At 49.3% G+C, this 15314-nt stretch overlaps 2 protein-coding genes across 2 annotated transcripts; both read right to left on the minus strand.

The window, feature by feature from the left end:
- Positions 1 to 2183: 2183 nt before the first annotated feature.
- Positions 2184 to 13318, minus strand: POFUT2 (protein O-fucosyltransferase 2). The gene is made up of 10 exons (XM_061458849.1): positions 13152 to 13318; positions 11767 to 12017; positions 11103 to 11247; positions 10904 to 11014; positions 8605 to 8671; positions 6375 to 6500; positions 5693 to 5873; positions 4757 to 4880; positions 3790 to 3974; positions 2184 to 3654 (listed from the first exon to the last, which is right to left on the minus strand). Exons 1-9 carry the CDS (start codon positions 13316 to 13318, stop codon positions 3821 to 3823), a joined length of 1326 nt encoding a protein of 441 aa, XP_061314833.1. The 3' UTR covers positions 2184 to 3654; positions 3790 to 3820.
- A 19-nt stretch (positions 13319 to 13337) lies between these two features.
- Positions 13338 to 14538, minus strand: YBEY (ybeY metalloendoribonuclease). Its single transcript, XM_061458861.1, has 3 exons — positions 14174 to 14538; positions 13634 to 13702; positions 13338 to 13472 (listed from the first exon to the last, which is right to left on the minus strand). The coding sequence occupies exons 1-3, from the start codon at positions 14510 to 14512 to the stop codon at positions 13386 to 13388; spliced, it is 495 nt and encodes a 164-aa protein (XP_061314845.1). The 5' UTR covers positions 14513 to 14538; the 3' UTR covers positions 13338 to 13385.
- Between the last annotated feature and the right edge of the window lie 776 nt (positions 14539 to 15314).

The raw sequence follows: 15314 nt of genomic DNA on the forward strand, positions 1-15314 counted from the left end.
GGGCTTTAAGGTCCCTTCCAACCCAACCCAGTGTGGGATTCATTCTGTGATGCCAAGCAGGAATGATGGCATGGGATGGGATTTCTGCTGTCTGCTGGAGAGACCCTTGGGCAGAGAATGGGGAGCATGTGGCATATGAATTGTCTGCTGGGCAGTGGGGGCTTCTCAGCCACTGCCTTTCCCGGAGACGCTGCAGCACAGGCAGTCCCGCTGGCTCTGTATCCAAGGCTTTTAGGTGTATTGGACTTGCTGCCGTTCCTGTAAGTAAACATGTGCTCCGAAACATTTTCAACAACTTTGGGTTGACCCCCCAGAAAAATGCTGACAGGACAAATTCTTGCCCTGTTTCTGTTGAGCTGGTTATGGTCAGAATGATGCAAACCAGCCCAGGCTGCAGAAACGGGGCTGTGGCTGAAAGCCTGAGCCTGTCAGAGCTGCTGGAGAACAGGTAGGACCCACATTCCTCCTTGGATCTTGTCAACGTAGAGTGGTTTTCAGAACCTTTGCAGCCAGAGGCCTGTCCCGTTGCCCATTAACTGTGCCAGCAGCATTTGGATGGCTTAGGGGTAGATGTGTTTTGTAGGTACATGCTTATGTCTGGAAAAGAGGCACTAAGAGCCATGGTGTCAGTACTGGGAGCAGGGGGAATGATGTTGAAGAGTTCCTGTTCCCTGGAGGGACAGATCCACAGCTGAGGTCGCTGCAGTGGTTTAGATGTTTTTAATACCCTCAATATTCTCATACCAGTGCAAGTTGTGTTGTCATTTGGCTGAGCTGTCTTTAACAAATTTAGGATCAAATGTGTGTGTGAATATATATTTATACATCCAAATATATAGATCTTGCTGTATATTATTTGCATTAAGCAGTTACTCTTCCCCAGTCTTCCCATGTGACAGTGTGAATACAACAGTTTTACCTACCCGGTATAAGGATATTAAAGGCTACTCTCAGATACAGCACAATCCATCGATTATCCTAAGCAATGACTGTTTTGCATACTACCTTGCTTTGTTTAGTTCATGGTTGTACAGAGATTTGAAAATACAAAGAGCTATGTCCTTCCTAAGTTTCATCATTGTTTCTGTATGGTGCTATCACAATGGAGCACAAAAACCCTAAGGGAAACGTCACAAAATGCTGTGCATATCCTTAAAGTTGTAGTGTTGGTTATGTCCGGAAGAGCTAAGGGAGAAGTAAACTGAGGGCAGAGTGCTGAAGCTGCCAACCTGATCTATGAAACTACAGCTTTTGCGAAGGGAAAGGGATGGATGGATGGAGGGATCCCAGGCTTGGGACTGCACAGAGCAGCCTCACGCATTGGAACGGGATGAGTTTTAAGGTCCCTTCCAACCTGAACCATTCTGTGATTCTATCATCAAAAACCTGGGCTCTGAATTTCATTTCCAGGCTTTGCAAATGCCCAGAATCCTTGTGATTCACAGCATGGTTTGGGTTGGAAGGGACCTTAAAGCTCTTCTAGTTCCAACCCCTGCCACGACAGGAACATCTTCCACTAGAGCAGGTTGCTCCAAGCCCCTGTGTCCAACCTGGCCTTGAACACTGCCAGGGATGGGGCAGCCACAGCTTCTTCAACAACATCTTCAATTCCCTGCAGGAAACTGTTTACCAAAAGAGGGAAAATTACTTCTGCCTCAACATCTAGCTCTCAGCAACCAGTGAACTTAGTCCATAGGCACTATCATCATTCAAAGGCAACCATGTTTGCTTTGATTGGATTTACTCGTACCCACAAACCCTACTCCAGTATTGGTTGCAGGAGAAGCTGCTCTGGTCCAGCATGGATCCGGACACAAGGCTCTGCAGCTGATCCCAGCTTAGTCTACTGTCTCCACCTTCTGACAGAAAGCTGATGCTGGCCCAATGGCCAATAACAGAGATTGTATTAAAACCAAACGCAGCAGGCTCCTACCATGGCTGTGCAAAGTTCCCCTGTGGCAGGGTTTAGCAGCCTTCCTCTGGACTCTCCTGTTTGTCTACATCCTTCTGGCAGTGGGGGCACTGAGATTTACCAGTCTCCTAGTGCCAAGGGCCACGTAAGCTGTGCTTGCTAATGCAGCCTTGTCAGGACACTCAGATTTTATCCAGGTTTCACCTACGCTGGAGCCAGGAGACAGCAAGATGTACAGTTAGAAAGAAGCAGCATGGACAGACAAATCATATAAAATGCTACAAAGCTTTTTATTGTCATACTGAGGTATACATAACACAGAAAATGCCACCACTGCTTTCCACGTGCACAGGTTAAAGGGGAACATTTGACTTTGTGGAAAAAGGCACTGCTTTGAAGGAATACATGGGGTAGGAACAGGAGACCTGGTGCTGAGACTGCCTGAGAAGTCTGCCCAGCTTCTGCTGCATTTGCACAGGAGGAAGTAACAGAATTGTCTGGTAGCATGTGGGAGATGTCCACTGCAGGACTGTTCCATGTGCTCCCACTCAAGCCAAGAGGAAAGAGCAAAAGGGTCCACTGGCAGTGAGGTAATTTGGTAATACTGACTTTAAGGAGCAGTGTCTGCTTCACCTTTTGAACCTGTCTCCTAGGCCACTTTTGAGAAAGGTTTGTCCTGCTTAACAGAGCTCTGTAGACCTGCAGAGTGAAAGAGCCACCTGAAGCACAGCGTGAAGCAGAATACTGCCCAGCAGCCAATTCTGCAGAGCAGGAGACTGCAAGAGCTGCAACAGATACCTCTACAAAGCCCTCCTCAAACAGGAGGTGCATTTCACTTGTGGCTGGTGGTGTAGCAGAGGGTTCTTCCCCTGTACCAACCAGCATCTCCATCAGAGCACAACCTCACCTACCACGTTCCAGACGGTTTATGCACATCTCCTCAAGGCCCAGGGACCTTCCCTGTCTGTGATTGTCCTCAGTTTACTCCTTTCAGTTTGTGCAAGGGAGAAGTGCAGAAAATTCCTTTACTGAATCACTGGGACAACCCACGTGACTGACATGGAAACTTCCCTGCTCCCCAGCAACCCATCACCCTCACTGACCTGAGCAACTGGGTGTGCCCAAAAGGGTGCTGACATCTGCATCAGTGCAACTGAGAAGGCTGTTGGAAGGACTACGATGGGCAGAAAGAGTTTCCTTTGTGAAGGTAAAACATAACAATAGACAGAACCTTTCTCTTACCAGCCTACAAGCCCTGTATCATTTTGCCCCTTTCAGCACAGACCCACTGAAGCTACTGTTAATGCAGTTGGTATTCAGGTCAAAACACCTCCTCCTTTTCTTTTGTCAAGCACTGACTGCATCAGACAATTTAAATGTTCACAAAATACTGCTTGAAGATGGAAGATTTCCCCAGAGAATGACAGTTTCCACACAACTTGCACCTCATGTAGTGCAGGTCACAAAAGAAGATGTGGGTTTTTTTGCCATCAGAGAGGCAAACACTGAACAGGACAAAAAATAAAGACAGAAATAGAGTATTTTAACTTATAAAAGTTAAAACCGCCCCTCTTCCTCCTCAGAACTCTAAAGAAAGCTGTGATTTACTTAGTTTGGTGCCTGGTTTCAGGACAAAGTTTTACCTCTCAAGTCTCACTTGCAGTGTCTGGTGGTTCTCTGTTTGTGTCTATGACAAGTACTGGATCCCAGGCTGACTGCAGTTTTCTTGCTAACATCCCTGCCTAAGAAGGTGAGTATTGCTTGTTCTTCAAAGCAAAAAGATCAAGTAATCACCAAGAAGAGGGTAGAGGACAGAGCTGTACTTTGGTCAAAAGGAGGGATTTCCCTGGGGTGTTTCCTTATTCTGTTGTGCTCACCAGTGCTGAAGTCCTTGGAATTCTCTGTACTTTAGTACACAATTTTCCAGTGAGTTGGCTGCTCACAGTTTTTCTCCTTTTCGCCACAAAACCGGTTGTAAGTTGTTTTTGGATCAAATCCCAAGATCTCTCTTTCTTCATGGATCCGGAAGGAAAACGTGGAAACTGAGGTGCCTATAAAATACCTGGGAAAAGAAAGCAGAAAGAGTTTGTGAAGGGGCAAAGTTTTAAAATGGAAGTGATTGATTTCAGTCCAACGAACTTTAATGATCATTGAAATTATATGAAAATGAAATTATCAGATGTATGATGTATATACACACAATGTAACTGTTATCATAGAAATGTAGACTGCTTTGTGCTGGAAGGGACCTTAAAGCTCTCCTGATCCCATGCCATGGGCAGGGACACTTCCACTAGAGCAGGGTGCTCCAAGCCCCTGTGTCCAGCCTGGCCTTGAACACTGCCAGGGATGGGGCAGCCACAGCTTCTCTGGGCACCCTGTGCCAGCGCCTCAGCACCCTCACAGGGAAGGGCTTCCGCCTAAGAGCTCATCTCAATCTCCCCTGTTCTGGCAGGTTAAAGCCATTCCCCTTGTCCTGTCCCTACAGGCCCTTGTCCAAAGCCCCTCTCCAGGTTTCCTGTAGCCCCTTTAGGCACTGGAGCTGCTCTAAGGTCTCCCCTTAAGGAGCCTTCTCTTCTCCAGGCTGAACCAGCCCAGCTCTCTCAGCCTGGCTCCAGAGCAGAGCTGCTCCAGCCCTCACAGCATCCCCGTGGCTTCCTCTGGACTCACTGCCTTCTTCCCCAGCTTGGCAAGCCTATGACCTATTACACATCAATTACAGGTGTAAATCAATTATATAAAATCATGTCATATTTGATTTGCAAACATCTACATCTGGACCAAAAGCTATACTCAGTTTTGTGACACTAAGATTTGGTTCCTCAATAAAGTCAAATCTGCTACCTTGCATGTGCACAGATCCACTGGTCAATCACAGCCAAGCCCCCATCTTTGTAGAGCTCCAGCTCCTCCCATGAGGGTTCAAATCTCACCATCTCAGGCAGCAGTTTCTTGAGCAATTCAATCTCTGGAAAAGGAAAAGATACAAATCTGTTTGGCATTGTAAAGAGCAACTTGCTGCAGACATAAAACGTGTTCAAGGAAACCCTCGGTGGACAGTTACAAAGCAAGAGAAACCAAAAGCTCCCTTACAATGTTTGCCAATGTCAGAGTACTGCAAAGGGAGAGGACACATTGGGGCAGGACCATGGTGTGGAGGGGAGCAATTCTCAAGGGTGGGGAAGCCTGCAAGGGCTAGAACACTAGCCTTGCTGTCAAATCCTACAGGGTAGTTGTACCAAGAGGCCTTTCTTGACAGAAAGCTTCAGATTTGCTATTGCCAATGCCATGCCCTTCAGGGTTACTTTAACATCCCACATTGAAACAGATCCCTAGGTATTACGAGGAGGGAGGTGCAGCCCTGGGATAAGGCCTGGGAGGTGAAGCCCACCCTTGGGGGTGTCTAAGCCTTGGCCACACATAGCCAGGTCCACCCCGTTGTGGCGCTGGGGGCAACCAAGCGGAAGGCGGGGTGGTGACTTCAGAGGACCCTTCCCACCAGTACATCCAAGACTGCAGTGCTAAGGAAGAAGGTGGAATGAACTGGAAGGAGGATCTGGCAAATTCAATTCCCAGTTTCCCACAGTAGAGACCATCAAACCTCCTATAGGAAACACCAAATGAATGGTATTCAAGCTGGAAGGAAGCAGCTGCCCAATCCTGTTCAATTCCCCATTCAGTGATGGAGGCACATGAAGTTCCAGTCATTTATGAAAGCAGAGTGGTAACAGCAGCCCTTGTCAAAAGTTATCAATCCTGAACTGACTATAACCTGCTTACCTTCCTCAACAGCATCAGTGGCTACAAAAACTCTTTCAAGTTTAAGCATCTCCAAGAGGCTGTGGATTTTCTTTACAGCTCCTTGCAGGGAAGGCACGTCTTCTCTGTGACCCCAGATGAAGTCTTTCCTTCTGAGATGAACCCCAAGGTATGGACCACCTAGAGCTGTGCCCATCTTAACCTAAGAGAGAAAGATCAGTAAGCCCTAAGACTCCAGACCACCACTATTCATTCACACTGAAAAGGCCTGAATCTCTGGATGTGGCACTGAACTACACCAGCTGCAGAAAGTAACTTGGACGTAGGGGGTAGTGGTATTTTGGGACACATAGTGATGTTTTGACCATGGCTGACCTGCATTATACAAGAGAAACCAGAGTTTGAAATCTCTGTATGCAAATATTGCTCTCCTTGACCAAATCCCCAACTGGCAGTTGGGGAAACAATAAGCAGAAATACAAGTGAAACGACAGCAACAGAAACCTGGCACCCCTAAGTCTCCATTATCTCATGTCATAAGGGAGAAGAGGGTACAGTTGAAACATGCACAAGCACCTCAACCTGAGCAGGAAGAGCCAGATTCACATGGCTCTTCCAGTATTCCCTGCAGTGTACAGCCAGGAGTACACAAATGAAACAAATCATTACCTTTGTTATGGGAAACAGACTGCTGTGATTTTACCTTCATCTGTGTCCAGTCCTCATTGTAGTGAGTCCTGTCTGCCTCATCGGTGGACTGAAGGTATTTGCTCCTAAACTCATCTCCTGCTACACGGAGGTGTTTAGCAAACACCATGCTCCGACGGGTCTGTTGGAATAAGAGCAGATGTGGAGTGAGAAAAAGGGAGAGCTGAAAATGACCAAATGGAGACAGTTTCACATACACAGAGCTTCCAGGATGCAGTTACTTCTGACACATCCATACAGCACTGCAAGCAGCAATTTCTAACCTTTCATCTGAGCTTTGACTGTTTAACCCTACTCATAACTATGTTTATAACCAGCACATGTGTCTGACCCTGCAATACAGTAGTTATCTATATAAGAGAACCTAATATACCAAATTAAACATTCTAGCAATGTACCTCACCTTTGGAAACACAAGCTGGGCAAAGACTTCAGCTTGCAAAACACCTGTAAGACAAAAAACACCTATGGCAGGGGGATGGAACTGCATGATCTTAAAGGTCCCTTCCAACACAAACCAGCCTATGATCTATGAACTAGAACCTGCCAGCCTCTTTTTACCTTCTCCCAGAGCAGCTATTTCTCAATATGCCGAACTCACTGTGGTTGAACTGGTTTCTCCAGACCATTCAATAAGATACAGAGCAATTTAAGGCTTCTCTTAAATCCATCACACTGGTACCTGGAGATCTATGCCCCTCTTGATATTTAATGGAAGTAAAAAGCCTGCTCTGCTAGCACCTTTAAAGAGATCAGCTCTGCTTTTCAAATTCCAAATCCTCTGGCAAAACATTTATATTTATACATTTTACATTGTCTGTCCCCATGGCAGGGGGCTGGAACTGAATGATCTTAAGGTCCTTTCCAACCCAATCCATTCTATGATCCTATGATTCTCTACCAAGGGAGGATGCACACAGTGTCTGCTGCAGAATGCTCACACTGCAGTTCAGAGACATTTTCCCTCCTTTTTGTAAGATGTCAACACAATACTCCTGTCAAGTCAAGCCTTTGGGTACCTTACCCAAGCCATGACGAACATGGTATGCCCAAGGGGCAGCAAACATGTACACCACCCATGGCAAGAGCAGTGCACTGGGAAAGACAATGAACATCTTCGAATGCTGTGCTTGTGTCAATCACCTCCAAACCTGGCTTGTTCCAATTTGTAAACCTCTTTGAAACAGGAGGGCATCTTTCAGCAAGATTAAAAAGAACCCCAGATGTTATCCACAGAGTTACTGAGGAAAAAGCCAACACCGAAACCCATGCAGGTTGTTAAAAACTGAAATAAAAGAAAGAAGCCTATTCCTAGTGTTAAATAATTTTGAGACAAGTTTAAAATCGCTGAGGTGATGATATCTATAGTGCCACTAGTAAGAAATGTGTGTTATGGCTTTTACATCTGCTTTTACAGACTCTGAAATGAGTACCTAGATTGCATTTCTGTGTTTGCAAAGTCACTTTCAATGAAAAACAGTAATTAGCAAACTACTGTTTGATCCATTTCTGACAAAATATGCCATATACCAAGTGAGTAGTCAGATGTGGACATGGTTTAGTGGCGGATTTGGCAGTCCTTGGGTAGCAGGTGGACTCCATGATCTTAAAGGTCTTTTCCAACCCAGTGGACTCTATGATTCTATGTTTGTATTTTACAAGACTGAGGTCTATGTAAGTTATTAGTAACATGAGAGTCACTTTCTCTTAGAAATGTTACAAATATCAAGCACTCCACACTGTGTTCAGTTTTCCCATGGCTGAACCTTCACTTTGCCTTAACATTTTTCATGTAGCAATTATTTCACCACAGACCCCTTGGCTGGGGCCTCCCAAAGTGCTCAGTGTTTCCTTAAAACCTGTGGGAATTTTGCCTTCGAAGCCAATGGGGGGATAGTTACAACAAACAATATTAAGCATTTTCAGGAATTCCTTTGAAAACCCTGGTCTTGAGGCTGCCCAGGGAAGAAACTGCACAAAGGCAGATCCCTTCTCACTGCAGACATGTTGTCCTGTGCCACTGAGTCTTTGGGGACAAGACACCAGGACATTAATGCATTACATTAATTCACAGCAGCCTGAAGACCATCTTTAGCATACATTGCTGAAACATAAGACAGAAGTTAGTCGAAGAAACCCAGAGCAAAACTGAAGCACGTCTCAGTCACTGAACTGTTATTAGAACCAAGTAGAAAGGCTAGAGAAGCTGGCTGGAAAATACTCACATTCCAGTAATCTCTCCCTCCGTAGTGGTCATGAAGAAGGTTTTCAGCTCTGTCTAACATCACTGACCTATTAAAAATTGTAAAACTGAGTGCAGTGCCCTTAGGAATAGAATGTAAATTATGATTATACAGTTGCTAGGACAAAACACAGGCTACGATCTGTTTGCAAAGGGAACACAGAGGGGAATGAGGGATAGGATGCCAATCTGTTCTGTGTAAAGCATGTTGTGACCCATTACTTGCTGGGAGAGAAGGGAACCGTGCCACTGTGTGTTCCTGCTCTCTTCCTTATTAAGTGGTGCTCTTAATTATGACAGTTAAACACAAACAAGCATTAATAATTCCTCACATAGTCCTCACAGTAGCTGCTGCTGAGAAATAAGATTGCCAACAGGGAGAGTGATCCAAAGGGGAAAAGTGACCTATAAGATGATGCCTGGCCTCTGAGCATATGATAGCCTCTTGCAGGAAGCACGGATTATGCTCACAAAAGTAAAACCAGAGATTACGTTTTCCACGTGTGGAATAAAATATCCTGCAGGAAAACAACAGATCAAAGAAGACACAGACACTACAAAAACATGTGTTAGCAATTAAGCACTAAAATGAAAATGAACAGTCTTTGCTTTTCATAAACACACACAGTTGAGGATCATGTACTGGAAGCATAACTGCACTATCGAAGTTTGAAGAAGCAGAAGAGAGTTTTGAGTAACCAAGAACACAGGGGATGTAGGCTCAGTCTATGCTCTGAGCACACTGAATATAAGCGAACACACACAGAAATGCTTCTGCTGAAGGGGGTCAGAGTCATTATCTGGACCTTCTACTAAAATGAGAGGAAGCAAATAACAAATCAACTTCAGATTATCACTGCTGATAATCAACTGGACACTTGCACATAAGGCTAATCTGGAAAACAGGCTAGATTGTGCTGGTGGAGAAGCAGCACTGCATTTAACAGGAAGTTTGGAGATGAATCAGATTACACACCTGAAGAGTTATAGTATAGGACTACGACCACACAACTAATTGTCTGTCCAAAAGGGCAATAAGGGAGATCAGAGAGGTGCAGGTCACCATAGCCATCAGAGATTTCACATATCGCCAGGTAGGCAGGGCAAGTGTCACAGCAGGATGTGATTAAGCAACTGCAGTTTGAGACATTCTCAAAGACAGGTCCATCAACCAACTGGGCAGGGAGCAGCTCTTGACATTGTCTTGAGCAGCAGGAAGACACGGCCCAAAATCTCACAGTGGAAGAGTTCCTGTTACAGGGGCCATAAATGTACTCTTCTTCAACACCCTACTGGATCAACAATGGCCAAAGGAACATTACTGCAGTTGCATTCAGCTTCAAACAGGGGACTATGCAAAAGTGCAGAAGTGTCCAAGTGAAGAAAACAGAAAGGTTCATAAACTCCATGAAGCTAAACAGTAAAAGATGATAAAGTAAAAAAAAGAATTTGATCATGAAGAAATAAAAGCCTTCAATCCTAATGACAGGTCTTCATTCCAATACAAAGAGATAGGGAATTAAAGGCTTAACGAGCACTTAGACACAACATCACAACAGAAACATCTCATGTGAATTTCTGCACTAGGTGGTGGAGCTGGGAAGATTCATAAGCCAGAACTACTTTTTACAGGGGAACTCATCAGAGAATGTGTCTTAAACCAAAGCATCCATAGGAAATATCCAGGAATGGAACAGCAGGACAAAATGAACCAACAAATGGCCAACACCTAGCACGTGTTCAGCCAACAGTTGGGATAATGTTAGCTCCATCTCTCATGTAAGAGCTTTGCCTTTTTTTCCTTTGGTTATCCTTGTGGCATCTCACAGCAGAAAGACAAAGCATGCTGCTTGCTTCTCTAAACCCAGCTTGCACTATTGAGGATGGACATCACAGGAGACCAGGCACTACACCTCGTGATCCGAGATGTGGGCTTGGGAAACACTGATTCCACTCTGCTCATTCCCTCTTAACCCAGCATTGAAGGATAAAGGAAGGAAAGATAAACACAAGGTGGCAAGGACATTTAGCTACTGGAGAAAGAACATAAAGGAGCTCAAGGCTACTTCCTCCTAGCTTCTAGCACTGCAGCATTTACCCTAACTTACAGTTAGGTGTTTCTTACACTGTAAATTCCTCTGTGATGACTTTAGTGGATTGTAGTAACTCAGTGATGAAGTACCACAACAGTGACACATAGCCTGTAACCTCTCCCTGCTCTTCACACTTGGCAATGTTTCTGTGGGCACACAATACAAAAGTAGTAACACAAGGCAACTCACTGTGCTGAAGTGTTCTTCAAAAGGATGGGAGCCACGATAGAGGCAGATCCTTGAACAGACAAACAAGAGACGTTTAGGCCCCGTGTCTCCTGGTAACCCCAGAACCATCCCCTGAAAGGGAACACAAAATACTGATTCACAGGCAAATGTCTCACTAAATACAACTAAAACGAAGACTAAAAGGACAGCTAGATGTTACCTGTAGTACTCGTGTTTGTCTTTGGAGTACATAAGCTGATCAATGCATGGCCTTTCATCTATTTTTTCTTCCCATGTTCCTTCTTTCCATCCTTCTGCGTAGCCTTGTAGGACGTAAATCTGTTCAATAAAGGGCCCACCTGACTCTGAGCAGAAGGCAAAGCATTTGTGAGCATGAAAAACCATGATAAAGGTATAAATTAGCACTGCCTGCAGTTAAAACTCTGCTAGAAATGCTAACATTAGACTACACTCCTCTGTTCCCTATAAAAAAAAAGTTCTGTGTGAGCCAGAAAAGCTCAAAGGGCCAGGAGATGTCACAGCCTGTTACTCTCAGCTATGAGTGACTTAATGTGCCACACAGAACTGAATCACCACGGGAATGTACATTTAGAAACTAAGTAAAACACACCATGAGGCACAGAGGTTTTCAGGGCTGCAGGCAGCTTCTGTGGGAAGACTGCCTCCAAGAAAATGACAAGTACAAGCCCTTTTCCCCAAAGTATCAGGGTTTCTAAATCCTAAGGAACAGAGATCCCTTCAGCGCTCTTGGCAGAGATGTGGCATTTTATTTCACATATAACAGTATATACGTAAGGATAAACCTGCGAAGAAACCACCTTATATATTTAGTCAGGTGTAGACTGTATGATTCCATACTCTACCTGCAAGAAATTGCTCGTATTCAATGACAGGAATGTTCCTGTTGAGGCTTGGGAGATCAAAGAACTCAGACCAAGGGAGCCGGACCTGAAGGATGTCGGGGCTCTGCCAGTGATAAAGACGTCCCCAGGGAGGCAGAACTAGCACCCAGTTTTCACTTTTCAGCAAGGTCTTTAAAAGGGAAGCAATGCGAATGTACACATCTCTGCGGAGGTTAAACCCTTCAGGAGGATTTACATCATACAAAAGGTATCTGCAAAGAACAAAGCAGTATAACTAATTCAAAGAGCTTAAAACTTGTAGGTGTGTTTTAATCTTTACCCCAAAATGATGTCACGCAACTGTACTAAGGTGGAGGCTGTTCCTTTTTCATGAATTTGTGGTACTCAGAAGATGGAAGGGGACGAAGCAGGGGAAGGCAGTGGTGTGCACTGTAGTGGCTGGGAGTCTCCTCAGGGGACATCATCAAGGTGATACACAGAATCAGTCAGGTTGGAAAAGACCTTTAATAAGCTCATCCAGTCCAAACCTTACCCCAGCATTGCCAAGGCCACCATTAACCCATGGCACTCAGGGCTTCATCTACATGGTGTATGAACACTTGCAGGGACGGTGACTCCAGCACTGCCCTGGGCAGCCTGTTCCAATGTCTGAGCACCCTGTGGGGAAGGAATTGTTCCTCAGCTCCATCTAAACCTGCCCTGGTGCAGCTTGGGGCCGTTTTCTCTTGTCCCACCCCTTGTTCCCTGGGAGCAGAGCCCAGCTCCTCCTGGCTCCATCCTCCTGTCAGGCAGTTGTAGGCAGCAATAAGGTCCCCCCCTGAGCCTTCCCTTCTCCAGACTAAACCCCCACCCCCCGGTCACTCAGCTGTTCCCCATCACACTTGTGCTCCAGGCCCTGCATCAGCTCCACTGCCCTTCTCTGGACATGCTCCAGCTCTGCAATGTCTCTCTTGTAGTGAGGAGTTCAAAACAGAACACAGCATCATAAGCCTTTCCTGCAGAGGGGCAGGATGCGGGGCCTCAAGGAGCAAACCCTCTGATGTCTTGCCTGTCCAGAGCAGTACACGGTATGTGGTACGACTGGTGAAATGACTGGCACGTTACTCAGCCTAACTCCTGTGCACCAAAAGTGAAGGTGCGAGTACACATTCAGGAGGGACAGGGGAAAAGGGTGCAATTGAGGCCACACTCAGAGCAGGAAAGCCCCTGTGACGGCTACAGCATCTTTCAGAAAGCAAACCCAGCAGCAGCAGATGACGGAAGACCTCGGCTCAGAGAGGCTCCCTCGGGACACCATGCAGGGAGGCTGCGATGACAGGAGAGCCCCGGGGTCGGGTGTGCTGCCGCTGAGGCCCGCAGTGACCGAGGGGGAACCCGCTCTTCACCTGGTGCGCGGCGCGGCAGCGGCGGCGGGCAGCGAGGACGCGGCGTGGCCGGCGCGGAGAGCGTCGAGGGGGGGCTGCGCGGCGGCGGGCGGAGAAAGGACGAGCACGGCGAAGCCCAGCAGCACCAGCGGCGGCGGGAGGCGGCATCCAGAACCCTGCACCGCCATCCCCTCGCCACGCCACGCCACGTCCGGGGCGGCACCGGTCGCGGCCCGGCCCCTCGGGGCGGCCCCCTCAGAAGAGGCCCGCGGTGAGGGGCCGGAGGCTGGCGCCGGTGAGGCGGTTCAGCTCCTGCAGGATCTCCATCTCCTTCTGGTACATCTGCGGGAGAGGAGACACCGTCAGCGCCGCTGGGTTAACGGCGTCCAAGGCGAGCCAGGGCCGCGGGGCCCGCGGCTTCCCGGTCACAAAAGAGGATGCTTTCCACGACGAGACACAGCCGGACACCGCACACCGGTGCCGTGTGCCGGGCATCGCCGTACCTGTTGCCACTCGGCTTCTGTGTTGTGCTGGTAGCCAAGCAAATGGCACAGTCCGTGGGCTGCCGTCACCTGTGCAAAGAGACACGAGAATAAAGGACGTGTTGGAAAGGGGCTCAGAGCACCCTGCTCTAGTGGAAGGTGTCCCTGCCCGTGGCAGGGGTCGGAACTGGATGAGCTTTAAGGTCCGTTCAACCCAAATCAGTCTGTGATATCATGAAACTTCACCCCAACACCGCACAGCCCCGTTGTAAGAGAAATAACCAGGGTTAGCCCCGTACCCCATCATTTCCCATTTTGCCATTACTTGCAGCAGGGAAAAAACAGTACTCTGCCTTGCAGAGGGACAAAGCCCAGGCAGTGTCCTCCCGCAGTTAAGTAAGCTTTAAAACACAGCGTTAACCTTCCAAGGGTAAACCTCCTTATTCAGCCGGGCCGGGCTAGCAAAGCGGCAGCCGCTACCCTATCCCCCATGGGACACCGCACGCTGCCCTTGTCCGCAGCGGGAGGCCCGGCGGCCCCGCTGCCCGCGGCGGCGCTCACCGCCAGGACGCTGTCGAAGTCCTCCCCGGTGTCGCGGCACTGTTGATGGATGTACTCTACCCCCAGGAAGATATCCCCCAGATTGTACTCGTCGCGGCAGCGCGGCAGCGGCAGCTCCCCCGGCGCCACCCGGTGGAAGGGGAAGGAGAGGACGTCGGTGGGCTCCGGGCAATGCCGGTACGCGCCGTTCAGACGCTTCATCAGCCCGTTTCCGGCGCACACCAGCCCCACATCGAAGCGAGAGGCGCCCAGCGCGGCCCGCAGGGCGCACACCGCGCGGCGGAGCGGGGCACGGCGCACCGGCACGGCCCGCTGGGCGTTCCGCAACGCCACGCTCATGATGGCGACCGCGGTGGCGGCACGACCCTGCCCGCCCCTTTCTTCCTTACCGCCCCGTTCCGTCCCGCCCCGCCGGTGGTACCCCGCCCGCTGAGAAGAAGTGGCCGCCCGCCCGCCGCCATGAATGCCGGGGGCCCGTTCCGCGGGCCGCCCGCCTTCCCGCCGCCCCTGCGCTTCGGGCAGGCCGCCGTTTTCGGGCAGGCTGGTGCGGCCCCTGGACTCCCCTTCACCACGGGGCCCTCTGCCTTCGGGCCGCCCATCGGGCTAGGCCAGGCGCCGGCCTTCACGGCGGCGGGCAGCGGCAGTGCCCCGGCGGGCAACGCGGGGTTCAGCTTCAAGCCGCCCACCAACCTGGGCAGCTTCCCGGGGCCGAGCGAGGCGCCGGGCGGCGGTGGGGCCTTCGCGGCGCCCGAGTTCCGCTTCAAGGCGCCCGAGAGCGCCGCCGCCTTCAAGCCGCTGACGAGCAGCGAGGCGGAGAAGGGCCCCGCTGCTGCCTTCACTTTCTCGCCGCCCTTCGGCTTCGCGCCCGAGGCGAGCCCGGAGGTGACGGCGGGGGGACCCTTCTCCTTCTCGCGTCCCGCCGCCGCGCTGGGCCGGCAGGAGGAGAAAGGCCCGCGGCCGCTCTTTGAGGAGCCGGGCGAGCCGGCGTCCAAAGGCCTGAAGCGGAAGGAGGAGCGGGAGCGCTCTCCCCGGCGGGCAGCGGCGGCGAGCGGACGGGCGGCGGCGGCACCGCCGGAGAAGCGGGCGGTGATGCTGAGCCGGCCCCGCGGCGGAGCGCTCTTCGGCCGCATGCTGAAGGAGA

Source organism: Pezoporus flaviventris, unplaced genomic scaffold (assembly GCF_033815535.1).
Source record: "Pezoporus flaviventris isolate CSIRO_AGI_PZ_B2104156 unplaced genomic scaffold, CSIRO_AGI_Pfla_v1 ptg000001l, whole genome shotgun sequence".
Lineage (NCBI taxonomy): Eukaryota > Metazoa > Chordata > Aves > Psittaciformes > Psittacidae > Pezoporus > Pezoporus flaviventris.

Excerpts from the sequence above, each read along its gene's own strand:
- YBEY (XM_061458861.1), bottom strand. The coding sequence starts at position 14,512 with ATGAGCGTGGCGTTGCGGAACGCCCAGCGGGCCGTGCCGGTGCGCCGT. Across the intron at positions 13,703-14,173 it reads ACTTCGACAGCGTCCTGGCG|GTGACGGCAGCCCACGGACT; the intron begins GTGAGCGCCGCC and ends CTCTTTGCACAG. Across the intron at positions 13,473-13,633 it reads CAGAAGCCGAGTGGCAACAG|ATGTACCAGAAGGAGATGGA; the intron begins GTACGGCGATGC and ends CCTCTCCCGCAG.
- POFUT2 (XM_061458849.1), bottom strand. The coding sequence starts at position 13,318 with ATGGCGGTGCAGGGTTCTGGATGCCGCCTCCCGCCGCCGCTGGTGCTG. Across the intron at positions 11,248-11,766 it reads ATACGAGCAATTTCTTGCAG|AGTCAGGTGGGCCCTTTATT; the intron begins GTAGAGTATGGA and ends CCTTCTGCTCAG. Across the intron at positions 6,501-8,604 it reads GAGGGAGAGATTACTGGAAT|ACCCGTCGGAGCATGGTGTT; the intron begins GTGAGTATTTTC and ends TTATTCCAACAG.